Source organism: Oryctolagus cuniculus, chromosome 7 (assembly GCF_964237555.1).
Source record: "Oryctolagus cuniculus chromosome 7, mOryCun1.1, whole genome shotgun sequence".
Taxonomy (NCBI): Eukaryota; Metazoa; Chordata; class Mammalia; order Lagomorpha; family Leporidae; genus Oryctolagus; species Oryctolagus cuniculus.
In genome coordinates, this window is record NC_091438.1 from 144,735,079 (window position 1) to 144,761,849 (window position 26,771).

The 26,771-nt window shown below is 46.8% G+C and overlaps 1 protein-coding gene, 1 long non-coding RNA gene and 1 other non-coding gene across 7 annotated transcripts in view; 1 reads left to right on the plus strand and 2 right to left on the minus strand.

Moving 5' to 3' along the window:
- ARID1A (AT-rich interaction domain 1A) overlaps window positions 1-26,771 on the minus strand; it is a 90,848-nt gene that overhangs the window by 16,181 nt on the left and 47,896 nt on the right. For all 3 annotated transcript variants that reach the window (XM_051856814.2, XM_008265899.4, XM_051856816.2), the window contains exons 5-8: window positions 3,361-3,601; window positions 3,003-3,092; window positions 1,386-1,553; window positions 99-411 (exon numbers count right to left, since the gene is read on the minus strand). In XM_051856814.2, the coding sequence (XP_051712774.2) occupies window positions 99-411; window positions 1,386-1,553; window positions 3,003-3,092; window positions 3,361-3,601 (812 nt within the window). The remainder of the gene's footprint in view (window positions 1-98; window positions 412-1,385; window positions 1,554-3,002; window positions 3,093-3,360; window positions 3,602-26,771) is intronic.
- LOC127493786 (U6 spliceosomal RNA) lies at window positions 12,512-12,618 on the minus strand. Its single transcript, XR_007924330.1, has one exon. It is a non-coding gene; the product is annotated as a U6 spliceosomal RNA (small nuclear RNA).
- On the plus strand, window positions 14,961-26,553 carry LOC103350326 (uncharacterized). 3 transcript variants are annotated; one of them, XR_011390826.1, is made up of 5 exons: window positions 15,011-15,171; window positions 15,254-15,404; window positions 15,555-15,651; window positions 17,019-24,782; window positions 25,131-26,553. It is a non-coding gene; the product is annotated as an uncharacterized lncRNA (long non-coding RNA). The 3 variants fall into 3 exon arrangements; XR_011390825.1 differs by having other exon boundaries at window positions 15,017-15,171; window positions 17,019-26,553; XR_011390827.1 differs by lacking the exon at window positions 15,254-15,404 and having other exon boundaries at window positions 14,961-15,102; window positions 17,019-26,553.

Below are 26,771 nucleotides of genomic sequence, written 5' to 3' on the forward strand. Positions count from 1 at the left end.
ATACAATGTTCTGATTTAGTTCCAGAAGCACCTCAATCACTAAATGGGTCTATGGTAGATTTCCTTGCACTGACACCCTTTTACTTTCCAGGCCTTACCTGTTTTGGATAGAGTTGGCAGCAACATGCATGGCGACAGCAGTTTCTTGAGTTTTCCGGTTCATACCCCCTGGTGGGGGGCACATCCCTGACCCAACCTGAGGTGGCATATTGGCCATGTTAGGGCCATAAGGCCGGTTGCCCATGGAGGCATGACTCATTCTCCCTGGAGGGAGTGTGCCATAAGGTGGGATGCCAGGCTGCCCATGCATCTGACCTCCAGCACTCATTGGGTTTATGCTTCCAGCCATGCCTGCACTAGGGTAGTTGGCATTGGGCAAGGCATTATAGTTTGGCTGCCTGGGGTAGCCTCCTGGAGGGGGGAGGGGGAGAGGAAACAAGAGACTGAGTTAGTGACTCACTGGCAACTCACAGCTCTAAAACTCTAAACAATGAGAATCATTGACTATTTGGTCAGGAAAGAGGTAAACTTCATGGTAGCCTTTACCCCCATGCGAAAACTAAGTAAAGCAGTAGTGTTTCCCCATCTTAAAAAAGAGGTGAGCAAGGCTGGCTTTGCTATCATCTGGGCCCTTAAATCCCCAGAGGAATCCTTTCTTTTCAGTACACTCACCTTGCTTTCTATCCCATGCTCTGTGCAAGATATTCACCTTTAGATCTACTTAGGGCTGATGTATATATCTATGTATGTTTTTTAAAAGATTTATTTATTTGAAAGATGGAGTTACACAGAGTGAGAGAGAGACAGACAGACACAGAGGTCTTCCATCCAATGGTTCACTCCCCAGATGGCCACAACAAGCAGGGCTGGGCCAAACTGAAACCAGGAGCTTCTTCCAGGTCTCCAATGTGGAAGCAACAGCCCAAGCACTTGGGCCATCTTCCACTGCTTTCCCAGACGCATTAGCAGGAAGCTGGATTAGAATGAGCAGCTGGGACTCAAACTGGGGCCCATTTGGGATGCAGTGGCTTTACCTGCTATACCACGACAACCTCAAGACAAGAGCTGATTTTAAGTAACAATCTATTCTACTAGGACTTATTCATTAAAACAAACAAAACAAAACAAAACATCCACAGCTAACATCTAAAGAGTCTGTGCTCAGTTCTGGGCTAAACACCTAATCCCCATTTTATAAATAAAACTTAGGAAACTCATACTTTTCCATGGTGACAAAGATAAGGAGAGGCAAGATGGAACCCAGTACAACCCTACATCAGAGTCTGAGATGGGTAGATTTAAGGCAAAGGACACCTCACTTCTACAACATATCAGTGAGGAACTATTTTCTCCTCCGCCTACTCCCAGTTGGGTAGTATACTCACCTTGTGGGCCATACTGACCCCCCTGGGGGCCATAGCTCCCCATGGAGTTCTGCTGGTAGGAGCCCATGCCTGTGTGCATCTGTCCTCCAGAAGGCTGACGCGGAGATAAGGCTGAGCCGGGCTGGGGGGAACTGTACTGGGGCATCTGGGGATTCCTCTGCATATAACCTATTTGTGGGTAGTAGCCATACAGTTAGTATTTTTAAAGGTTTATGTATGTATGTATATATGAGGTATGTATTTGAAAGGCAGAGTGACAGAGTCAGAGGAAAAGACAGAGAAAGATCTTCCATCCACTGGTTCACTTCTCTCAATGGCTGCACAGCCAGATTTAAGCCTCGCTGAAGCCAGGAGCCAAGAACTTCATCTGGATGTTCCACGTGGTGTTAGCGGCCCACACACTTGGGCCATCACCTGCTGCCTTTAGGAAGCTGGATGAAAAGCCGAGCTGCCAGGACTCCTACTGGCACTCCCATCTGGGTTGCCGGCAGTGGGCTTAACTTGCTATGCCACAACACTGGCCCCAAACATACACTTATTGGCTCAGTATAATAGGGACAAATGCTGTCCTGGGACTTCACTGTTATGTTCTCCTTGCAGCTACTTTTATGAAATCTCTCACGTGCTATATGGTCATATAGCCTTTCAGGCACCTCCAAAGTGCCCCAAGCCACTAATTAGGACATATCAACTGTTTCCACGAAATGGAAGTTTGAAAAGACAAAGAGTAATGATGAAAGACAAAATTGTGACTGAGTAGGGCAGGTACTGTGGTACAGCAGGTTAAGTTGCTGCTTAGGACACCTGCATCCCATACAGAAATGCCTGAGAGGCAGAAGATGACGGCTCAAGCACGTGAGTTTCTGCTAGCCAGCTGGGAGACCCGTATGAGGTTCCTGGGTCCTGACTTCCATATGGCCCAGACCCGGCTGTTATAAGCATTAAAGGAGTGAGTCAAAGGATAGGTGATCTCTCTCTCCGTCTCACTTACTCACTCAGCCTTTAAAATAAGTCAAAATGGATAAACACTTAAGAGGGAAAAAAAGTGAGTGACAGTGAGTGAAGACTCAGAGCTGACACTTCAGGATTGCTGACCAAATGAGGCACAATATGGAGGGACAGGGAGCGTGACCAAAAAGCAGACAAGTACTAAGAAATGAAGACTGAATGTTGGGCTGTGATTCTGAAGTCACCAAAATGGTCAAGTCCACTCTATTTATTCTTAAGAATTATTTATTTGAAAGGCAAAGTTATAGAAAGAAGGAGAGACAGAAAGAGGTCTTCTATCTGCTGCTTCATACCCCAAATGGCCACAATGACCAGGGCTGGTCCAGGCCAAAGCCAGGAGTCAGGAACTCCATCAGGATCTCCCACATGGGTGGCCGAGGCCCAAGCAGTTAGGCCATCTTCCACTGCTTTCTCAGGCACATTAGCAGGGAGCTGGATCAGAAGTGGGACTCTAACTGGTGCTCTCACATGGGATGCTAGTGTCTCAAGCAGCAGTTTAACTCGCTATGCCACAACGCCAGCCCCAAGTCGACTCCGACTTCACAATTGGCTAGTGATTCAGTTTTTTGATTTAGCCCTCTGCCCCTCCTCCAAAGCCCAGACTCTCACCTCGATCTTGGGCAATGCTTGATTGGTTCATGGAAGGATGCATGATGCTGTCAGATTGGCCACTGGGTGGCCGAGGCGGCATCTGGTTGCCTGTTCCAGAGAAAATAGTAAGCAAATCATGGCTAAGCCTCAGAATTTTAGCTGGAGGTCATTCAGAGCTGGGAATGGCTCACGGAGAGGCCAAGCATCTCCCAGTGTCACATACACAGATCCAGCCAATGGGGTTCTCATCTTATTTCCCTTTTTCAAGGGCTAAGGGGAAATTCTGCAGACATGAGCCAGTTGAAAGTTGGGACTCCTTAGTATCACTAGGGCCAGTCACCTTTCCCTCTCCCCAAAAAGCAGCACTTGAGGGTACCTGGCACTGCAGCAGGCGAGAGTGGTCCTGAGCGAGACTGAGCAACACTGGCGGGAGAGCCAACAGGGGAGGGGGAGGGGCCTCGGATGCCAGGCAGGTGAGGGGAGGTGTGAGGAGAGAAAGGAGACTGAGCTGGATTGCTCTGCTCTCCTTGGCTGCTGGAAATCCCTGATGTGCTCACTCCAGGGCTCAGAGCTCCTTCTGTCCCCATGGGGAGATCATCTATTGAGCCAGACAGATCCTGAAACACACACACAAGAACACAGATTAGTAGTGTCAGGCAGACTCTTTCAACACTTGTACTACATGCTTGTACTACATGCTTCTCCCTACATAACCAAAAGCAAACATGCTACACGCATGACTTAGTTACAGTACTATGGCTCACTTATGGCAAACTGTTAATGATCAGATGGAAAATATTTTAGACTTTGCGGGCCATATAATCTTTCTCAAAACTACTCAATTCCGCCACTGTAGCACAAAAGCAGTCACAAACAATACAGCAGCAAAAGGGTGAAGATACATTCCAACAAAACTTTTCTTTATAAAAGCAGGTATCTGGCCCACAAGTCGTTGCTTGTTGCTCCTTGTTTAATTTCCTCAAGTAGATCCAGTACCTACACCTTCTTTTCCAGCCCTGAGTTCTATGGTCTTAAGAAAGCAGCTATTTCAATGAGACTTTAGTTCTTTCCCAGTGGAGAAACTTCACAAAACGCTGCTAAGAGCTATGAGAAGAAGTCTGGGCAAAATTTACAATCCCTTCTCCTTCAGATTTTGATAACCTCCATTTCCAAGGATTCAATCACTCCAAGTTGTCATCCTTTGAAACAAAAGGGGTGAGAAAGGGAAGCATTGTATGAGAAAGGCAATTTCTTAACTGCCAAGGTTTAGGACTATATTCCCAACATCTGATTTTCAACAAAGATGAACAAATGTTTGCCAACTGAACAAATTCAGCTTTTCCCCTAGCTCCGTTTGTCAGTGAGATTTGGTATCTATTGGGGGGGGGGGGGGAGTGTGCTGCTTAAATAAATCAGTAAAGAGCTCACTCAAGTTCTATGAACTCCAAGATTAGCAACATGAAAAATACAACCAACCCCAGGAAATGCTCCCTGCCTCCCCCTTGCCCTACCACACCACGTATGTTCACTTGCCAGCAACCACTTCAGGCTGGGAACTATGTGCTGAAGAAACCATGAAAATCCCTGTTACTTAAATGGTTAAGAAGAGTTCTCTTAAAGAGACAAATCTGAAGAAACAGATTCGGGGCTAGCCTTGTGGCATAGCAGGTTAAGCCACCATCTGCAATGCTGGTATCACATTTCAGAGGGCTGGTTTGAGTCCCAGCTGTTCCATTTCAGATTCAGCTCCCTTCCTGTTAATGTGCCTGGGAAAGCAGTAGAAGATGGCCTAAGTGCTTGGACCCCTGCCTCCATAAAGAAGACCCAGGTGGAGTTCCAGGTTCCTGGCTTTGGCCTACTCCAACCCCAGGCACTGTCGTCATCTTGGGTGTGAACCAGTGGATGGAAGATTCTGTGTGTGTGTGTGTCTGTCTCCCCTCACCCCATGCCTCTATCACTCTTTCAAAAAATTAAATCTTAAAAGGGGTGGGGATTGAACTTGGTCTGATTTGAGTCTATTACTACTCACATAAATGAACTAACCTTCGAAAGATCAGTTCAATGTGACTCTGACAATAAGGCTAGATGTTAGAGGGCACCTCTTGGGCCCTCCCTCAAGTATCCAGGCTGGCTGATCTTCCACAAACCATTTGGCTACGTGGTGAGGTTGGCAGCATTTCTGTGGAATTCTATGGGACCAAAGCTTGCTCTGAGGAAAGGCAGGTGGAGAGGTGTGCATTAGTTTCGGCATCCGGCTCTTTAATGCTAGCTCAGAAGTCAGAAAATGCTAGTTTTCATGTTGATAAGCAGTGGAACTGGTATATCATAGCAGACTTCAACAAAGCAACTAGATGGGCCAGCACTGTGGCATAACGGGTAAAGCCGCTGCCTGTTAGCACTGGCATCCCAGATGGGCACCAGGTCCCGGCTACTCCATTTCCTATCCAGCTCCCTGTTAATGGCCTGGGAAAGCAGAGGAAAATGGCCCAAGTCTTGGGCCCCTTCACCCACGTGGGAGGCCTGGAAGAAGCTTGTCATGTGATCAACCCAGCTCTAGCTGTTGTAGCCATTGGTGGGGAATGAACCAGAGGATGGGAAGATCTCTCTCTCTGTAATTCTGTCTTTTGAAATAAAAACTTTTTTAAAAAATGCTGAGAATTAGTTCTATTATTGATGAACATTTAAGAGGCCAACCTCCAGGTAACACCACAGGACCTCCTCCTTCTCAAAGGAGTAAAGTATCCAGACCTATAAACTTGCCCGGGGTTCAACAAGAAAAGGCTAATACATTGTACCAGGGACACCTGGCTTCTGAGCCAAGAACAGACTCAAAAGAGCAGCAAGATGACAACAGGAGACAACTGTGAGGGCCAGGAATGTGTCCTGAAATCCTGGTGGGGCCTACAGCTTGCAGCAGAACTCAGAGCCCAGGTTGTCTCGGCGACCAGGAGGCTCTCACGTTCCCACAGTTGCCTACTCCTTATCAAACTGCCAGCTTCTGGTAACAAGAGCTACTAGCTCACAGGAGAAAGCAATTAGTATTTCAGAACAGAATAGGAATCAAGGATCCAGCCACAAAACAAGAACTTGGCTCTGTTCACATGGCTTTGAAAAATTAAGTGTTTTGATTTGAACATACGTGTGTGTATGTGTGTCTGTCTTTTACAAGCACTCTTATGGGTAAAAACATTTCAGATAATACATGTACAGCCAAGGTCCCCTTGTCTTTCTACTGTCCTCAATATGGGAACCTGTACTCAATTTGGTGTGTATTCTTAGACATTTTCTGAAAAACAGAGAGGGAAAAAAACAGCCAAAACCAAAAACAACTGAACAAAAAACACAAAACCCCTCTAACTGCTATCAGGTTAGGGCAGGGACTGAGAGGTTCCTTCCTTTAGTCACACTTCTGTTAAAATAAAAAACAGGCTTGCTGTATACCCACAAGGTGAGGGCCTGAGACCAGATTAAGGATCCCAGGAGCTAAAGAAAACCTCATGGGGCTGGCATTGTGTAGTAGCAGGTAAAGCCACCATCTGCAACAGTGGCATCCCGTATGAGCGCTGGTTCAAGTCCTGGCTGCTCCACTTCTGATCTAGCTCCCGACTAATGCACCTGGGAAAGCAGGAGAAGATGTGCCAAGTACTTGGGCCCCTGCATCCACCTGGGAGATGTGGAAAAAGCTCCTGTCTCCTGGTTTCAGCCTGACCCAGCCCATACTATAGCGGCCATTTGGGGAGTGAACCACAGGATGGAAGATTTTTATCTCTCTCCTCTAACTTTGCCTTTCAAATAAGTAAAATAAATACTGGGGAAAAAAAAGAAAGAAAGAAAAGAAAACCTCCTGTGGCCCCTAGAGGCGTCTGTGTCTGGCAAAGCACTTCCTTCCCAGAGGTGCTCTCAGTAGATCTGATGGTTTTGGTAAGGTGCCCTGAGCACAGCCACTGGCAACACCCCCATGTAGCAAAGAATACCAGGGAAGGAAGCAGCATTAATTTTCTTCTCTCTCTAATTTGAGGCCAATCTGTTAAACTTTTGTTCTCATCAGAAGGCAAATGGTCATCATGAGGGTAGTTGGTTTGAAATTCTTTTAAAAAACTTTGTTAGTACAGGAAGAGGCAAATAGTCTACTATTAACAGCAGCTATCATTGAAGCATCTACTACATGGCAGGCACTTTATGAAGTTACTTAATTTTCTACATTCTTGGCTGTAGGCACCACCTTCACTACCGCTTTGAAGAAGAGAAAGCTGATGCCAGAGAGATTGGATTACATGCCTAAGTCGTCACCCAGCAAATAAGTGGAGGAAACAAATTCTGAACTTAAGTCTGCTACACTCCAAAGCCTACGCTGTTCACTTATTCTCTTCACTTCCTGGGATACCACGTGAACTGAAGGAAAAAGGACAGACCCGTTAGCTGGGAGACCAAGGCCCATCTTTTGGAACTTATCAGTTGTGACCCTGGGCAAGCTGGTAACATGTGAAGACTGGACAAATCTGAGTTTGTGATTTCCCTGGGGTTTCTATACGAAACCCACTAACACTATTTGGTTTGGGTCAAATGACCAGCAGCAATACACTGGAATGAGACATAATAACACATAACCAGTATAAGATGTGAGACATATCCATCAGTCCTAGTGGCTAATCACAGTAATTATTTTTATTGGAGAATGGGAGGGGGTGGTAAGGGTACAAGTCACCAAAAGAAGTCTCCCCCCACATCTACACAAACAGATGTTACTCTGCACTTCATGTCCTTTTATTATACAGGACACACCTCTGCTTTCTACCCTACAAAAAGCAAGTTTTTCAGGTCTTTTGTTCCACAAAAAAGCTGAATATCTGGTTGTTGAGTCAGACTTCAATGTACCTAACAAGTTGTTTTCTACAACACACTTTCATAAAGACGAAGTTCAGTCCATCCTGGCTCCTACTCTACATGATGGGGGCTGTGCCCAGCATGTGAGGACACTCGCATTCTCAGCCCCCCAGCACGGCCCACCTAACAAGGGTCTTCTGCAAGGACGCCCACAGAATTGAAACAATGCCCATTCTGTGAAAAGACCTCTTTTCCTAGGTTTGCTCTCTTCCGAGTTTAATCTTGCTGAGAGATGGGAGAAGAGGATCAGCCTACTCCGTGCCCTGCCGGTTCCAAGGAAGCAGCAGGGCCAGGAGAATTTTCTCACGTGTTTCATGCATTTTATTGCTCATCTACCATGCAGATCAAAAGCACTGGAGCAAGTCCAACTATTTCACACAGAATCTCACACTCCGGGCTGGCTACAGCCCCGAAAGCCTTCATTTCTTCACTTGAAATATTGCCCAAAGTTATTTTTGGGATGTGACCTGATAGAGGAAGCCCACAGGGACTCCATGACGATAACTATTCCAGCTGTGACTGGTTGCCCAGCTCCAGTGAGTGCCAGCATGGGTTTGTCAGGCTCTGCTGACAAACAGAACTCAGCAGCTAACACCTTCTCTTCACATCACAACAAAACCATGCCTGAAATTATAGTCCATACTTCACTGGCGGAGGAGGTTGGGGTGGGGTGGAGTGTGTGTGTGTGTGTGTGTGTGCGCACACTGATGCTCTCACAAGAAGAATCACAAGTTCAACAAAAACTGGCTGCCTGATGAAGTATATTTTCAAGCAGGAAGATGCCAGACCAGAGTTAGAGGAGGGGGCTAAAAGACCTCCCAGCAGAGCCACATGGGGACGGCATCAGTTTATTTTGCCGAGCAGATTAAATAATGTTGTTGGACCAGTCTAAAGAACAGGATCACGGCAATGCTCAGAAACCTGGCTGAATCCTTGAGGAGCCCCGAGATGGAATTCTTGTACCCATTTAGTTGAAGAGCTTTTGCTGAGTTGCACAGATTATTTTGCATGTGTTTATTTGCAGGTAAACTACCTATCAAGAGAACCAAATAAACCCTACACACTTGTTTTTAGTGAGTATGAGTGTGAGATACAGAGTCTCCGTGTAGATGGTAGCAACCTTCCAACTCAGCTGTAGTCATCTGATACATTCTCAGTAACGTTTCAGTTGTACCTTCTCTTCTAAAATCTCTCTAGTCATTGTTATAAATGTCAGAAAATGCAATCTGACCCACCCCACACTAGCAGGGACTCTGGAGTTACCCACCTGCTGCACTGTTTTTCCAAGAGTGGGCTCCATCCAACAGATTAACCACCACCTATGCTTGGAGAGCAGGCTAGCTGCTGTTGGCTGAAATGCCAAGAACACAAAACAGGGAGCAGGCTGCCTCTTACTCCTGGTGGTACTTCCAGGGCAAGCATTAAGCAGGTGGTGAGGAAGGCATGTAAAGACGCAGGGGCTGGCTCCATCCTTTCAGTGCAGGACTAAGCACAACCTCCTGCATGGACGACGCTCACTGTCTGGTACAGAGAGAGTGCTTCAGGAAAGGCTCAGAAAGAAAACTATTTCCTTCTTGCCCAACCCAGTTCCAAAAACTTGGTTTGTATCCTAGAAACCACCAAATAGGATGAGACCCCCCACCAGACTCACTCTCCTCTTTTCCTACAATAGGCGATTGTTCTGGGGATAATGGTTCATTCTTCTTGGTACCTTCTGGCTGCCTGGTGGGGAACGCACAGCAGAGAGGGGTCAGACTCTTTTTGTCTCCAGAACGCTTTCAGGGGCCCAACCTCCAAGAGGAAACCCCCATATATGTGTCAGGATTCATAAAGAAAGCTCTAGGAGACCAAATCTCCAAATTCCAAAGATGCTGAAAACAAGTTAATAAAGCAAGTCCCTTTCTGTCTCTCTTTTGAAAGAAAACAGAATTTACACAAATGTAACTATCATGTTTAAAAGAATTGATGGACTCACATTTCATTTTTACTGTCACCTTCTGATATAACTTCCATTTTATCAAAGAAGAGAGAGGCTCAGAAGTTAGGTGACTTACTCAACTCGGAAGGGGCTAACCTCCCTAGGCCTCACTTAGCTCCTTTACAGAAGTAAAGACTGAAACCAGATAATCCAATTCTATAAATCTACAAGGTTGCATGTACCCCCTTGTCCCTCTCCATGCTTCCTGTAACCTTCACGGTCTATTTCAAATCAGCACTTTTATCTTAAATCTACTTTGTGCTTATGGGCATATACTTTTTCTCACTCTTGGGTTTTCTAAGGGGCACATGATGTAAGGGAGGGTGTTGGGAAGATGTCTTCGAATTGTAGGACAACAAGCAGCAAGAGAATTTCTGTAAAGGGGGGAATCTGGTTCTATTATCAAGCACAAGGGTGTGGCTCAGACAGACACGTAAAGATATCCCTGGCCTCTAGATGGCCTCATCTCAGGAAATTTCAAATGTTCCCACTTTGTTCCTCACCCAGCCTGGCAGTCATACTTCCAAACAGCACAACAACTGGGTCTCTTGTTCAGGGTGCTGGTTTCTGAAGCTAAATGACGGGAAAGTTCCTTTCTGGAAGCAGAAGTCAGGCAAGTTTCAACCTCCTGGCCACAGATAAGCTCCAAGAATGAGCCACAGAGTTAACATACATCAGGCTGGCCAATTTCCCAGCCACCAGAGTAAACTAGGTGGGAGGACCAATTGCTTCAAGATGCACCAAAGGGGGCCGGCGCTGTGGCATAGCGGGTAAAGCTGACGCCTACAGTGCCAACAGCCCATATGGGCACCGCTTCGAGTCCCGGCTGCTCCACTCCATTCTAGCTCTCTGCTACAGCCTGGGAAAGCAGAAGACAGTCCAAGTCCTTGGGCCCCTGCACCCACGTGGGAGAACTGGAAGAAGTCTCTGGCTCCTAGCTTCAGATCGGCGCAGCTCCAGCCGTTGCAGCCCCAGCTGTTGCAGCCAGTTGGGGAGTGAACCAGTGGATGGAAGACCTCTCCTTCTGCCTCTCCTCTCTGTGTAACTCTGACTTTCAAGTAAACAAATCAATCTTAAAAAAAAAAAAAAAAGAAAGAAAGATGCACCATAGGCCCAACTATAGACTAAACTAATCTTTTAGCCTTGGGAACTTCAAAGATGACAATGGCTCTCTGGGAGCAATAGAGGAATCAGAAGCTTCCACACTGGCAGGAGAGATCTGCCAGCCATTCTGCTGAACCAGATTGCAAACCAAAGATACAGGACGATGGTCGTGACCCCTCCGGCCCCCTGTCCTCACCGGAAGCTGCTCTAGACTCAGTGTTACAGGGCTGATGGCAGTGTGCTGTTAGCTCCCCATTTTCTCCACTAGCTTGCAGGACTGGAGCAGAAAAATGCCAGGACACAAAAAAGGCAAGAAAGGTGCTTGATACTCGATAATCTGCTTCAAAGTACACTCTCGAAACCCAAACTCTGTTGGTCCTCCCTTTTTCCTTTAATCTCCAAACCCCACCTTTACCCCAGCATTTGAACTCTATACTCCCCCCAATGAGAGATGCTGACATTTAAGTGAATGAACTCTAAAACTGGGAGCATAACCCTGACTGGGCCTTGGCCACCTGAGTAAGAACTGTCGCCAGACCTGCAGCAGTGCAGCAAAGCAACGTCTGAAAAGGAGGCTGACAAGAGGCGGGGCTCTGTGTCACTGGAGAAATTTCAATCTAATTGCAAAATACAAGAACTTGCTGTTCTAACCCACCTCAGCAAAATCTCTCGAGGCAGGTCTGACCCTTTGGGTGGAGGCTAAGGGCGTTGCCGAGGTAAGAAGGAAGAAAGGCTGCCGGGCTGCTTGCATGCCTGTGGTGGGAGCCCCTGCGAACGGCAGCCTGGCCACTGCCGCAGCCATTGATTTTCCAGGGGTCGATATTCTGCTCCCGCAGGTCTGCTCGGCTGGAGGTTTAATCACATCGAGTGCTTCTGCTCAGCATCTCCCCTTCACTCCTATCCACCCCCCCCCCAAGCCAATAAAACAAACACTAAACACCACGAGTGGCAAAGGACAGATGTGACCGTTCTCCCCACAACTGTTCCCACCCCCAGAGAAATTCCAGGTGAAGCTTGAAGGGAGTAAATACAAGAGAGGAGCCAATGCTACATGGGGCAGTCCACAAGAAGCTGTGGGGAGACTCACAGGCCACAAAGTCTTTTAATTCAGGGCCCAATATCCCAACACAGACTCATCTAAAAATCAGGATATTTTACACTTATTTATTTGTATTTTTTTTTAAAGATTGAGTTATTTACTTGAAAGATAGAATTTCAGAGAGAGAGAGAGAGAGAGAGAGAGAGAGAGAGAGAGAGAATACTGATCTTCCACTTGCTGGTTCACTCCCCAAATGGCCTTAAAGTCTGGGGCTGGGCCAGGCCAAAGCCAGGACCTAGGATCTTCTTCTGGGTCTCTCACATGGGTGCAAGAGACTCAGAGACTTGGACCATCCTCTGTTGCTTTCCTAGGCACATTAGCAGGGAGCTGGATCAGGAGTGGAACAGCCAGGACTTGAACCAGCACCCATAATGGATGCTGTTACAGCAGGCCATGTTTTTTTGCTTTTGTTTTTTTAAACAGATGTAAACTATTTATTGGATATTTGCCACCAAATATTGCTAAAATATGGAACACTTCACGAATTTACATATCATCCTTGTGCAGTGGCCATGCTAATCTTCTCTATATCGTTCCAATTTTAGTTTATGTGCTGCCGAAGCGAGCACAGGCCATGGTTTTAACTTCCTACACCACAGTGCCAGCCCCAGGATATTTTACACTTAAAAAATTGGGTGAATAGCTGGCCTGGAAGTTGGAACGCCAGTTAGGACACACACGTCCACACTAGAGTGCCTGGCCTTGATGCCTGGCTCCGGTTCCTGACTTAAGCTTCCTGCTAGAGTCCTGTCCCACGTTCTAAGAGGCAGTAAGGGCAGCAAGTAATTGAGTTCCTACCACTCACATGGGAGACCTGGATCAGGTTCCCAGTCCCAGTTGTGTGGGCATTTGGGCAGTGACCCAGAGGATAGAAGCTTTGTCTTTCTCCTTCTTACATGAATCAAAAAACTTTACAAAAAAATTCCAGGCTTCCAACTTCTGAAACAAATAGAGGGACCGACACTGTGGCACAGAGGGTTAATACCCTGGCCTGAAGTGCCGGCATCCCATATGGACACGGGTTGGAGACCTGGCTGCTCCACTTCTGATCCAGTTCTCTGCTTTGGTCTGGCAAAGCAGTAGAAGATGGGCCAAATCCTTAGGCCCCTGCACCCGTGTGGAAGACGCTGGCTCCTGGCTTTGGATCGGCGCAGTTCCAGCCATTGTGGGATGTGAACCAGTGGATGGAAGACCTCTTTCTCTCTCTCTGCCTCTCTTCTCTCTGTGTAACTCTTTCAAATAAATAAATAAATCTTTAAAAAAAAAAAAAAAAAACCACACACACACACAAAAAACAGAAGATCTTCCAACTCTTACGGGCACTAATAGGTTGAAACCCTGCTCTCTGGTTTGTCCCAGTCCTCATGAGGCCTGCATAAATGACCAGCCCCCCTGTACATATACCCTGCCCCCATCTGAAGGTTCTCACTTGGGCCAGAGAATGTCTTATCCAGTCAGTAACCACCTCTTGGCCAAAAATATACAGATTTTTGAGGGTCACTAGTTAACAGACTCAAATCTGGAAAAAAAAAAAAAATGAAACTGGGTCAGAGCTGGGCCTGAGTTAGAGCAGCCAAGAGCAGTGCATATTTATGGAATGGGGCTGTTCTAATCCCAGCAGGAAACAAGAGCTCTATAAAGTTAGAGGAGGTAAAGAATTTAGGAACCATCCATTTCCTCAAAATCAAGTATTCCCCATTAGAAAGGCCAAACACACAGAGTGTGTTTCATGATGAATATAATCAGCTGTAATCCTAGAACCTGAACAAGGAGGGTAGCAAAGGGGATTGTGAGAGGACAGGACACAGGAAAGCAAGCAGCATGCTGGGTATAAGGGTAATAGGAAGGCAGCATTGCCTTAGGATTCTACGTCATCTGTTTCTCATATCTATAGCAAGCCTGGTTGCCCCTGAGGATTACGGCAATGAGAAAGCAAGCAAAGACAAGTAAAGAAAGCAACACTGGCACTGTGTTGAACATAGCTTAGATCTAGGGGCCTGACAGCTCCTTGATTTTGTAGCTTATTTTATTTTATTTTATTTATTTATTTTTTTTTATTTTTTGACAGGCAGAGTGGACAGTGAGAGAGAGAGAGACAGAGAGAAAGGTCTTCCTTTGCCGTTGGTTCACCCTCCAATGGCCGCCGCGGCCTGCGCGCTGCGGCCGGCGCACCGCGCTGATCCGATGGCAGGAGCCAGGAGCCAGGTACTTTTCCTGGTCTCCCATGGGGTGCAGGGCCCAAGCACCTGGGCCATCCTCCACTGCACTCCCTGGCCACAGCAGAGGGCTGGCCTGGAAGAGGGGCAACCGGGACAGAATCCGGCGCCCCGACCGGGACTAGAACCCGGTGTGCCGGCGCCGCTAGGCGGAGGATTAGCCTAGTGAGCCGCGGCGCCGGCCTGATTTTGTAGCTTAATAGTTCTACGTTGGTATCTGCCAATGGTCTTTCCCTACCATGGCCTACTGGTCTAGCAAAATTAAAATATTTAGATGGAATAGATATGAGTGGAGAATGGATAGAATCATAAGCCAGAAAAGACAGCCACCAATCCCAAAAGTCTTTAAAACCACAAGAACAGCTCTGAACACAGGGAAACCATACATAAGCTCTGGAGGAAGAATATGAAGGGAAAGGGATATTTTTGGTAACATTGCCTCTGAATGTTGTTTTCTCCCCTACTTCCACCAAAATGTAAGGAAATTACCTTTACTCCTCTCAGTAAACACTCTTCCTCCCACACTGAGGCTGGCTGGTCTTAGGGACAGGTTTGCTGACTCCCATGCTCATTCCTTCAATCCCTAGCTCCCACCTTCAGCAAGGCAAGGCTTGTTAGCTTCCTTGAGAAAGGCCAAATGAAAGGAAGGTAGCACCTTAGAGTTAAGTTCCACCTCACAGTAAGAGATTATGTCACAATACTAGCCAATTCTATGCTGATACCAGGTGGAGAAGATGGAACAGGTTTACTTCACATTAGATGGATCAAGGGAAGATCAAGTACTAGTTCCCAAAGAAACGGAACTAGAACATGTACCAACTTCAGTGAAGCTTTCAGGTAAAACACCAACTATCTTAGAAACATGAGAAAAAGACAACAGAGCTAACCACATACTTGATTTATCAGGTATGTTAACATAACTCCACACCTAACGGGTCCTCTCCTCTGGAACAAGTTTGAAAGAACAGATTCTCACCTTGGTTTACAGGGCCCTACTGGTTTTTGCAAAGGCAGCCTTTTCAGGTGGACCTGGCTTCCTTCCTGTTCCAAAGACTCAAGTCCCCCAAGGATAGACAAGAAACAGACAAGAAACCATATGCATAGGCACTTTAAAAGTTTGTAGAACATGGAATTAAAAAGTAAGCTTATTTCGGTGCAAAAAAATTCTTGAAATCCATGCATTGTTTTTCCTAATATACATTTTCCCCAAGTTTTCTGAAGGCCCCTTGTATCTGGAGGCTGATTATCTGATTTTGTGTATGTGTATTTAATTTTTTGTTTTTAAACAGGACAATAACGGAAGCCAGAGAATGTACCTTGCTGGAGTAATCTAATCTGCTCAACAGAAGGTTATAAAGGCACCAACAGGAAAGGGAGTGAGTGGAGGTAAGCCACTGTCACTAAAGTAAGTGAGTTCAAATATGTTGACTAAAAAATGTCAGGAGATTAGTTTTTGAGTCTTCCTCTCATTGTAAATGCTTCTTACATCCTCTCGGGGGAACAGATCTAAGTCCAGAAGCCATAGCATCACTAATTTTGTTTAGTAATCTGAACCACATATCCCTTCATACCTCCTCCTTTTCTTTCTCCAAAGAGACCAGACTATGGAAGGCAAAGTATTTTTCTGATTATGCTGTTCTTCCTTCTCTGAAGGGATCTTTTTGCTGTTCCTTGTGGAAGTTGGTAATAGTAAAAGCACTGGATTGGAAGTCAGGGAACCCCGGGCAAGTCCCTTACCCTTTATGGGCATTAGGTTCTTCATACGTAAAGTGAGAGGTAGAAGAGACAGGAAACAGGTGGTGATAGTGTGGTGAATATTCTGTTGGACTGGCTCATATTGTCTTCATTCTACTTTTTTCTAATTGTAGAGGTTAAAAAGCTAAAGATTCCATTCCATATGCAATTCAGTTTCCATAACTCTCAAGATATCAAAATATGGCACATATCATATTTGTCTCCATCATTTGTTCCCACAATAACATTTTAGCCCATTCCTCACTTAACCTGGTGCTGTTTCTGACAGCAGCAACTGCTTCTTGATTCCATCTTACTGATCTTTGGGTCATATTAAGGGATAACTTGAGAGTATGTAATCCAGTAGTGGCTCAGAGATAGGAGCTTCCCTGTAAATCAAATCTGGGTCCTATTCCTGGAGGCCAAGGCTAAAATATGCTCCCTCAATCCTTCCAATAATGTTTTAAGTGCAAATTCCATATATTAAAGCCTCTTTATAAAACATACCTAGCCTGGGTTCAGTACAGAAACATCAGATAATCCCAAGAGTAGTGTGAAGAACAGATTTATCCACAAAGTATATTCTTTTCTACGCTAATGCTTTTCTGGGGGCAGATGGGCAAGAGGGGTCCTTAAACCTTTAAACACATTTGTCCAGAACAATCGTCTTCATTTCTTCCTTTTTATAATCTCCCTCTGAAGCTCTGGGGGGAGAGGGGGTGAATCGCTCCCACAGGATGGAAGGGTGAGTCAGCACGTGCTTCTTTTCCATCCTGATGTTCTCTGTAGGCTGCTCTTCTGCTGAGAGTGGCATTACCTGACCAACCCAAAATAAGCACCATTTATACTTCAGGGAGGCTTGGTTCGACAGGGCACAACTACCTCCCTCAGCAGCAGGAAATATGTTTATAAACTCCAGGTGCAGAAGGACCAGGGTATACCAGATCCTGTGTGGCTAGTGAGTGAGGAAGACTAAGTTTAGCTCCACTTGGCTTCTTAAATCCATTTCTGGTCCACAGCTTCTTGAAGCAGTCTGGGAAGAACCTGAAACACATGGTCCAGTTCTCACGGTGTGCTTGTGGGAAAGGCACTTCCAGCTAGCACTCAGTAGGACCAGCTGACTCCAGGAGCCACCATACTAGAAGTACTGCTCATCTGCTTTTCAGTCTGAAGCTGTTCAGAAAACAAAAGGTTCCAGCAAGAGGAATCTGTGTGAGACACACAGGCAGGAAGCAGAGCTGAGCTCCCAGTGACTAGAATAGAAACAGGAAATGGGCCCAGGAACAAGCATACCGTCATCCGCTGCAAGCAGCAGCCTCCAGCAGGCACTAGGCAGTGTCAGAGCTGGAGCAGTGTGATTCAGATGGAGAAGCGCATTGGCCAGCCCTGCTAGAGAACCAGTGTTCTAGAGAAGGGACAGCTACACGCCTGGGGTACACACTGCTCTGAGCAATCTGGGTAGATATGACAGAGGGGGTGGGGATTTCCTTTTCGAGAATGTGAGAGCACCTGGGCACCAGTTCAAGGGAAGCAAGCACAGATACATGGTCACAGACATAAAGAGAACAGGTCACCAACCTCAGAGTGGCCTGACTTCTCTGGCCACTGAAATTGCTAGTGGCATTTCTGTTAGTGCTTTGAAAATAAAACATCAAAAACCTAGGCAATAACTAATGGCCCTCTCTCCTATCATAAAATGGACAAAAGAGAAAAGAAATAGTTTAAGATTAAAATCCTTCAAACATTCTGGCTTTTTAAAGCATTCAGAGGCATCCTGTCACTCCCCCAATAAACCTAGACAACAAAAAGCTGGTCCCCAAGCTCAGCTAGGTAGCAAGAAACCAGGAGCTATTCATACTCAAATATTCATATATTTACCAAATAACTACTTGTCCTGGGCAACGACAGAAGCAGGCTCAAGTGCTCAGCTAACGTACCAGTAAAATGATATGCCAGCATGAAAAAATGAGGCATATTTCAGCCTCTTTTAAAATATAAATTAATTAATTTGAAAGTTAGAATTAGAGTTAGAAAGAAATAATTTCCATCTGCTGGTTCACTCCCCAAACTGGGGCTGAGTCAGGCAGAAGCCAGGAACCAAGAGCCCCACGAGGGCTTCCCATGTGGGTGGCAGGTACCCAAGAACCTGGGCCATCTTCTGCTGCTTTTCTCAGGCCATTAGCAGGGAACTGGATCAAAAGCAGAACAGCTGGGTAATGAACTGGCGCCCATGTTGGATGCCAGTGTCACAGCCGGCAGTTTTACCTACTATGCTACAACGCCAGCCCCAGTTTTTTTTTTTTAAGTCCAATTTTCAAAATTAATTTTTATTTATTTGAATGGCAGAGACACAGAGATCTTCTATCCACCGGTTCACTCCCCAAATGGTTCCACAGCCAGGGCTGAGCCAGGTCAATGCCAGGAGCCTGGAATTTAATCTGGGTCTCCTAGGTGGTGTCAGAGAGCCAAGTATTCCAAGCCATCATTTGCTGTCTCACATGGTATGCATCACCAGGAAGCTGGAATTGGAAATACAGATGAGATCGGAACCCAGGCACTCTGATATGTTTGCAGGTATCCCATATCGCATCTTACCTGGTGGGCCAAATGCCTGCCCTTCTGCTGGTTTTTGAAGCTAAGGTGAAGTTTTCCAGAGAATTATTCCATTCTAATAGTCCAAGCTTTATATTTCCTTTGAAAAATTTTACTCTTACCTCTGAACATTTAACTGTATGCTCTGACACTATTACACATATGAATCACCCAGGGATTTTGTTAACAGAATCACATGCAAATAGATGGACAACTGGGCCTAAGAATCTTCATTTTTCGGCCAGCGCCGCGGCTCAATAGGCTAATCCTCCGCCTGCGGCACCGGCATACCAGGTTCTAGTCCCGGTCAGGGTGCCAGATTTTGTCCCAGTTGCCCCTCTTCCAGGCCAGCTCTCTGCTGTGGCCCAGATTCTTGGGCCCTGTACCCGCATGGGAGACCAGGAGAAGCACCTGGCTCCTGGCTTCGGATCAGCGTGGTGCGCCGGCTGCAGCGCACTGGCCGCGGCGGCCATTGAGGGGGTGAACCAACAGCAAAGGAAGACCTTTCTCTCTATCTCTCTCTCACTGTCCACTCTGCCTGTCAAAAAAAAAAAAAAAAAAAAAAAAATCTTCATTTCCAGCAAGCTCTTAGGTATTGCTGGAGCTGCTGGACAGTGAACCACATTTTGAGGAACAGGATCTGATTAAAGTTAGCTAACGTCACCAGGACACTGAAATCTAAGAAGAAAGGCACAGAACACAGAGAGATTCTCCATCTGCTGGTTCACTCCTCAAATGGCCACAACCTGGACTGGACCAGACATAAGCCACAAGCCAGGAACATTCTGGGTCTCTACGTGGGTGGAGGGCTACCTTCTGCTGCTTTCCTGGGGAACAACAGCATGGAGCAAGATAGGAAGTGTTACAGCTGAAACCAGTGCTAATGTGGGATGATGCTGTCAAAGGCGGTAGCTTACACCACTGGGCCACATCACTGCAGGGGTAAGGGAAGGAGGCGCGCAGCTGACTTTTTAATATGTAAAACAGGAGTGCATGCTCAGTACTTTTCAACTCCTGACCTCCCAGGAGGACTGGTGTTAACTGTGGCTTGTTTCCTGGCCAGTAAGATTGCCTTGCTTCCTAACATATTAGGATTCTTTAGGAACAGCATAATTCCCTCTTCCCATTTCCTCTTTCACTGTAATCCAAATTTGTAACATCTGAGAATATCACAGAAGTAAATAGCTACTATATTATTAAGTGAAATCTTAAAAAAATTTTTTTTTGAAAGGCAGAAATAGATTTTTCATCCACTGGTTCCCCAAATGACCACAGCTTATGTTGGACCAGGCCAAAGTCAGGAACCTGGAACTGAGTCAAGGTCTCCCAAACAAGTGGCAGGAACCCAACTACTGGAGTCATCATCTGCTGCCTCCCAAGGTGTGCATTAATAGGAAACTGGAATCAAAGCTAAGTGGGAACTCGAACACAGGCACTCTGATAGGGGTTGTGGGCACACCAAAAGGCATCTTAATCACTGTGCCAGATGCCTGCCTTTGAGTGAAATCTAAAGATTGGCTTCAAAACCCAAGAGATAAAATAATATGGATAATTTAAGGCATTAAAAATCCTAATCCATGGGGTTGGCGCTGTGGCGCAACAGATTAAAAATTGCTGTCTGCAGTACCTGCATCCCTGTGGGTGCCGATAGGAGTCCCAGCTGCTCTACTTCTGATCCAGCTCCCTGCTAATAGGCCTCGGAAGGCAGAAGATGGCCCAAGTCCCTGGGCCCCTGCACCTATTTGGGAGAACCAGAAGAAGCTCCAGGCTCCTGACTTTGGCCTGGCCAGCCCTAGTCATTGCAGTCATTTGGGGAGTGAACCAGTGGACGGAAGATCTCTCTCTGTGTAACTCTGCCTTTCAAATAAATAAATCTTTAAAAAAATATTTTAGCCGGCGCCGCGGCTCACTAGGCTAATCCTCCGCCTTGTGGCGCCGGCACACCGGGTTCTAGTCCCGGTTGGGGCGCCGGATTCTGTCCCGGTTGCCCCTCTTCCAGGCCAGCTCTCTGCTGTGGCCCGGGAGTGCAGTGGAGGATGGCCCAAGTGCTTGGGCCCTGCACCCCATAGGAGACCAGGATAGGTACCTGGCTCCTGCCATCGGATCAGCACGGTGCGCCGGCCGCGGTGGCCATTGGAGGGTGAACCAACGGCAAAGGAAGACCTTTCTCTCTGTCTCTCTCTCTGTCTACTCTGCCTGTCATCCCTTGGTTTCCAGAAAGATCACGCAATCTTGGTCCTCCTCTGAACTCTCCAACTCTGTTGGCTGCTTCGACCTGGACTGAAGGCATTTTTTCGGGGCCATCCAGCTCCTTTCTCCATACTCCACATCCCAGGGGGTCTGCTTTACTCCACCATTTAAATACCACACAATCACCCCCAGACTCTCCACACACAAACCTTCAATAGTGAGTAACTAGGCATTTGTTCTTAGACATCTCACTGTATCATAGTCCACAAAAGAAAAACAGGAACTTCTCAAAAATGAGTTTCTCCTATTCATCTTCCCACTTCTGTCAGTGAGATTTCCCCCTCTCTCTTCTCCTCTTCTCAATCAATCAAGATCTTTAAATCTTCTACTCACAGAATCCACTTATTCATAGTTCTATGAATTCATTCCTACAAGTCTTACATGTGGGACTGAGTGGCTAGCTACCAAGTGAGACAGAAGGGATAAAACTCTACACCTTCTGCCAGAATTAGTTTAACTTTTCCCCTTACTTTCAGACTCTTGCTTTTTCAAATGATACCCCACACCAATGGATCACTTTGTAAAACACAACCCAAAAGACTGTAAGATCAGACCCAAGTGGCTTACTTAGCCCAGTATGTCCTCAACACTGGTGATCTTTCTGTCCAGTTATTTCCCATCCTGCATACCCAGCTCCCAGATACCATCTATACTGTGCCCCATTCTCACCCCTGCTTGGCCTCTACTCAGGTGGGACTTTTCCTTTCCAACCTCACCACAAGCTCATACTAAACTTCTTTCATGTCTTTCCACATTAATGGCTGACATAAATGGATCATTGACTTCAACAAAACTGGTAGTGGTCATTTTAGCATTCAGGCATAAAATATTCTTCTGTTACACATCTATCTATTGCACTAATGAACTAGAGAAGGAGCCTTGAGGATAGCAATGCCATATTTAGAATCACGGATCTAAGAGTTCAAACAATCTCTTACAAGCCTTAAGTCCAACTCTTACCTAATGCCTATTTGGCTTCTATATAACACCACAGCAAAAAGCGTACCACACCCCAGGAGGCAGCAGGCCATGGTTCAAGACATTGGGTTCCTGTCACCCATCTGGGAAACCTTGATTGAGTTCTTGGCTCCTGGCTTTGGCATGGCCTAGCCCTGGCTGATGCAGGCATCTGAGGAGTGAACCAGCTAACGGGAACTGTCTCTGCCTCTCAAATAAAATTTAAATTAAGCATGCAGAGGGTTGGTGTTGTGGTACAATCAGGCTAAACCACTGCTTGGGAAACCCAGATCCCATATCGGACTGCCAGTTTCTCCTGGCTGCTCTGCTTTGGATCTAGCTCTCTGCTAATAATGCTCCTGGGAAGCAGAGAATGATGGCAAAAGCACCCGAGTTCCTGGATCCATGTGGGAGACCCAGATGGAGTTCCTGGCTCCTGGCTTAGGCTTGGCCCAGCTGGGCTGTTGCGGGCATTTGGGGAATAAACCAGCAGATAGAAGATCTCTAATCTCTCCCTCTCCTTCCCTTTCTCTGTTTTCTTTCAAATAAATAAATCTTTTTTTTTTTATTTTTTTAAAGATTTATTTATTTGAAAGTCAGAGCTACACAGAGGCGGCGAGGCAGAGACAGAGAGAGGTCTTCCACCTGCTGGTTCATTCCTCAATTGGCTGCAATGGCCGGAGATGTGCCGATCTGATGCCAGGAGCCAGGAGCTTCCTCTGGGTCTCCTACGTGGGTGCAGGGGCCCAAGGACCTGGGTCATCTTCTACTGCTTTCCCAGGCCATAGCAGAGCAGCCAGAACTTGAACCGGCTCCCATACAGGATGCTGGCACTGGAGGCGGCAGCTTTACCCACTACGTCACAGTGCCGGCCTCCAAATAAATAAATCTTAAAAAACAAAAATGCATACCAGGTTTTACCCCAGGGACAGGAAATTTACCAACATTAAAATACACACACTCATTCTTCCTCTAAATTACAAAGGAACCTCTGTGTCACTCTTGAACTTAAATCTATAAACCACAGGTAGCCAGAGATTTTAAAGCCACGCTGTTACTTGGCCAGATTCATTTTATTTTGTATTTTAGAGATTTATTTACTTGAAAGGCAGAGTGGCAGAGTAGAGATCAATCTTCTATCCACTGATTCACTCCTCAAATGCCTGCCACAGCCAGGACTGGGCCAGGTGAAAGCCAGGAACTAGGGGCTCCATCCAAGTTTCCTATGTGGGTGTCAGGAACCTAAGTGTTTGGGCCATCACCTGCTGCCCTCCCAGCTGCATTAGCAGGAATGGTGGATCAGAAGCAGAAGAGTCGGGACTTGAACCAGCACTCTGATACAGGATATGGGAGTCTCAAGCTGCAGTCTAACCTGGCCCCAAGTTGGTTGGTTGGTTGTTTTTTATCACTCTGGTGATTACGCTAAAGACAGAATTGGAAGGAAAAAAGAACAGTCAGGTGTCTGTGGGAAGACACCAAGTCAGAGGTAACAGTGACCTGAGAGAAAGGTTCTGGGGAAAAACAAGGGAGACCAGATGCAATTTCTGAGGCAGCGTAGTATCATCACTAATGATGGCATCCAGTGATGAGCAATACAGAAGAGTTTCCAGGGTGGTACTGGCAGAGCAAGGACTGCCCAAATCCAGGAACAAACTACACTGAGGACACAACTGCAAGGCACCACTTCCAAGTTTCTCTTCTTTCCATCTCAGTACCTACAGCTTGCCCTCAATACCACCAAGAGTCAAACGACAGCATGAGTCACCACTATTATTCAAGTCACCACTGTGGCTTCCTAGTCCAGAAAACATTTTTCTTCCCTTTCCAAGGGGCTGCTGAGCTCACTGCTATTCCACCTATGGCCTTGCTGTTGTTTTTTAAAGATTTAGTTATTTTTTTAATTTGAAAGGCAGAGTGACATGGAGAAAGAGACAGAGAAAGATCTTCCATCCGCTGATTCACTTTCCAAATGGCTCTAACAACCATGGCTCAGAGAAGCTAAGGTCAGGAGCTAGAACTCCATCTAGGTCTCCCCTGTGGGTGGCAGGGGCCCAAGTCCTCAGGTCATCATCTGCCGCTTTCCCAGGCGCATTAGTAGGGGGCTGAACTGCAAGTGGAGCAGCCAGAACTCCAGCAGGCACTCTAATATGGGATGCTGACATTGTGGGCAGCAGCTTAACCCGCTTTGCCACAGACTGGCGCCCCACATGGGGCTTTTGGAACTGGCAGTGCACCAGTACCCCATGAGAGTCTATTAGGAATGCAAATTTTTGCGTTTGACCTTACTACATCTACTGAAATCAGAGTGTTTTTTATTTTTAAAATGTTTTATTTTTTATTTATTTGACAGGAAGAGATACAGACAGTGAGAGACAGAGAGAAAGGTCTTCCTTCTGTTGGTTCACTCCCCAAATGGCTGCTACATCTGGTGCTGTGCCGATCTGAAGCCAGAAGCCAGGTGCTTCTTCCTGATCTCCCACACGGGTGCAGGGTCCAAGCACTTGGGCCATCCTCCACTGCTTCCCGGGCCACAGCAGAGAGCTGGACTGGAAGAGGAGCAACTGGGACTAGAACCCAACCCCCATATGAGATGCCGGCGCCACAGGAGGAGGATTAGCCTAGTTAGCCACGGCGCCGGCCTCAAAATCAGAATTTCTCAGGTAGAATTTAGTATCTGTGTTTTAATTACTCTCTAGGTAATTTTTTAAAAAAAAGATTTATTTACTTATTTGCAAGGCAGAGTTACAGAGAGGGAGAGGCAGAGAGAAAGTAGTCTTTCATCCACCAGTTCACTCCCCAGATGGCCCTAGCAGCCAGGGTCGAGCCAGGCAGAAGCCAGGAGCCAGGAGTATCCGAGTCTCCCATGTGGGTGCAGGGGCCAAAGCACCTGGACCATCCTCCACTGCTTTCCTAGGTGCGTTAGTAGGGAGCTGGATCAGAAGTGGAGCAGCAGGGCCAGCTGTCTGCTGTGGCCCGGGAAGGCAGTGGAGGATGGCCCAAGTGCTTGGGCCCTGCACCCGCATGGGAGACCAGGAGGAAGCACCTGGCTCCTGGCTTCAGATTGGCGCAGCACGCCAGCTGTAGCAGCCATTTTGGGGGGTGAACCAACGGAAAGGAAGAACTTTCTGTCTGTCTCTCTTTTTTTTTTTTTGGCAGACAGAGTTAGACAGTTGGTTCATCCCCCAAGTGGCCGCTACGGCTGGTGCGTTGCGGCCAGCACGCTGCACCAATCCGAAGCCAGAAGCCAGGTGCTTCCTCCTGGTCTCCCATGCGGGTGCAGGGCCCAAACACTTGGGCCATCCTCCACTGCCCTCCCGGGCCACGGCAGAGAGCTGGACTTGAAGAGGAGCAACCAGGACAGAATCCGGCGCCCCGACTGGGATTAGAACCTGGAGTACAGGCGCCACAGGCGGAGGATTATCCTAGTGAGCCGCAGCGCCAGCCTCTCTCTCATTGTCTAACTCTGCCTGTCAAAAAAAAAAAAAGTGGAGCAGCAGGAACTTGAACCAACACCCATATGAGAATATGGGATACCAACACTGCAGGCGCAGGCCCCACTCTCTGGGTAATTTTTATTGCATGTTATGGTCTGAGAAACACTAGCTAACCTCTCCTGATCAGGGCTTTCAATTCCAAATCCATTTTCCATCATTCTATTCCAGATACACTTTCTTTTCTTTTTTCTTTTCTTTTTTGACAGAGTGGACAGTGAGAGAGAGAGAACAGAGAGAAAGGTCTTCCTTTGCCGTTGGTTCACCCTCCAATGGCCACCGCGGCCGGCGCACCGCGCTGATCCGATGGCAGGAGATAGGTACTTCTCCTGGTCTCCCATGGGGTGAAGGGCCCAAGCACCTGGGCCATCCTCCACTGCACTCCCGGGCCACAGCAGAGAGCTGGCCTGGAAGAGGGGCAACCAGGACAGAATCCGGCGCCCTGACCAGGACTAGAACCTGGTGTGCCGGTGCTGCAAGGCGGAGGATTAGCCTAGTGAGCCGCGGCGCCCAGATACACTTTCAAGACCAAAATATACATTTACAAATGTGCCCAAGAAAAAATGGGGAGGCATTCATTATTTCAAGGAAATCACATCCACCCGGATGAATCACTTAAATAAGAAGCTGTTAAAGATATAACATCATCATTCTGAAAAAAGCCTATAATCAAAGTCATATGCCAATTTTCTGTATTTGCTCCCAAATGAAGAAAGCTACAAAACTTAATGGAACACCTAAAAATTTGCTCACTGCTCACCAGTGCTGCAAGGTGAAGCAGTACATGTCTTCACTTCTTCCTAAGGCTTGTGCCTGTGTCAGTAAGCACAAATTAAGCAAGTCAACCTCTAAAATGCGATGTGGGTTCCCAGAGTCTGTGATACCTGCCTTGCCCTGGCAGTGAAAACAACCACCTGGTAAAAGGGTCGACCAGTCCTGTCAGGCATACACTTCTTGTGTGAGGAGGTTCACGTACTCAATGAGTGGCAGCCTATCTATGCCACGCACTATGATGGCAATTGGCAAGACACAGCAAGGTAGCCCTCACTGAATCTGCATTAATTAAGTAGCTTTAATCACACTTAACATAAACACTGGCAAAAAGTACGGGTGCTGAGAGTTTACTACGGCAAAGGACCCTGGCACAGCCTAGAGTAGAAGCTCTCTATCTGGGTTCTAAGCCAGTCATCTGGGAAAGTTTCATTTCAAATGCTGAAGGAACAAGTCAGCACTCTGCACCCTGGCCCTTGCTTTTTTTTTTTTTTTTTTTTTTTAAAGATTTTATTTGTTTATTTGAAAGTCAGAGTTAGAGAGAGGCAGAGGCAAAGCAAGAGAGATCTTCTCCCTGCTGGTTCACTCCCCAGATGGCTACAATGGCTGGAACTGCACTGATCTGAGGCCAGGAGCTTCCTCTGGGTCTCCTACATGGGTGCAGGGGCCCAAGGACATGGGTCATCTTCTACTGCTTTCCCAGGCCATAGC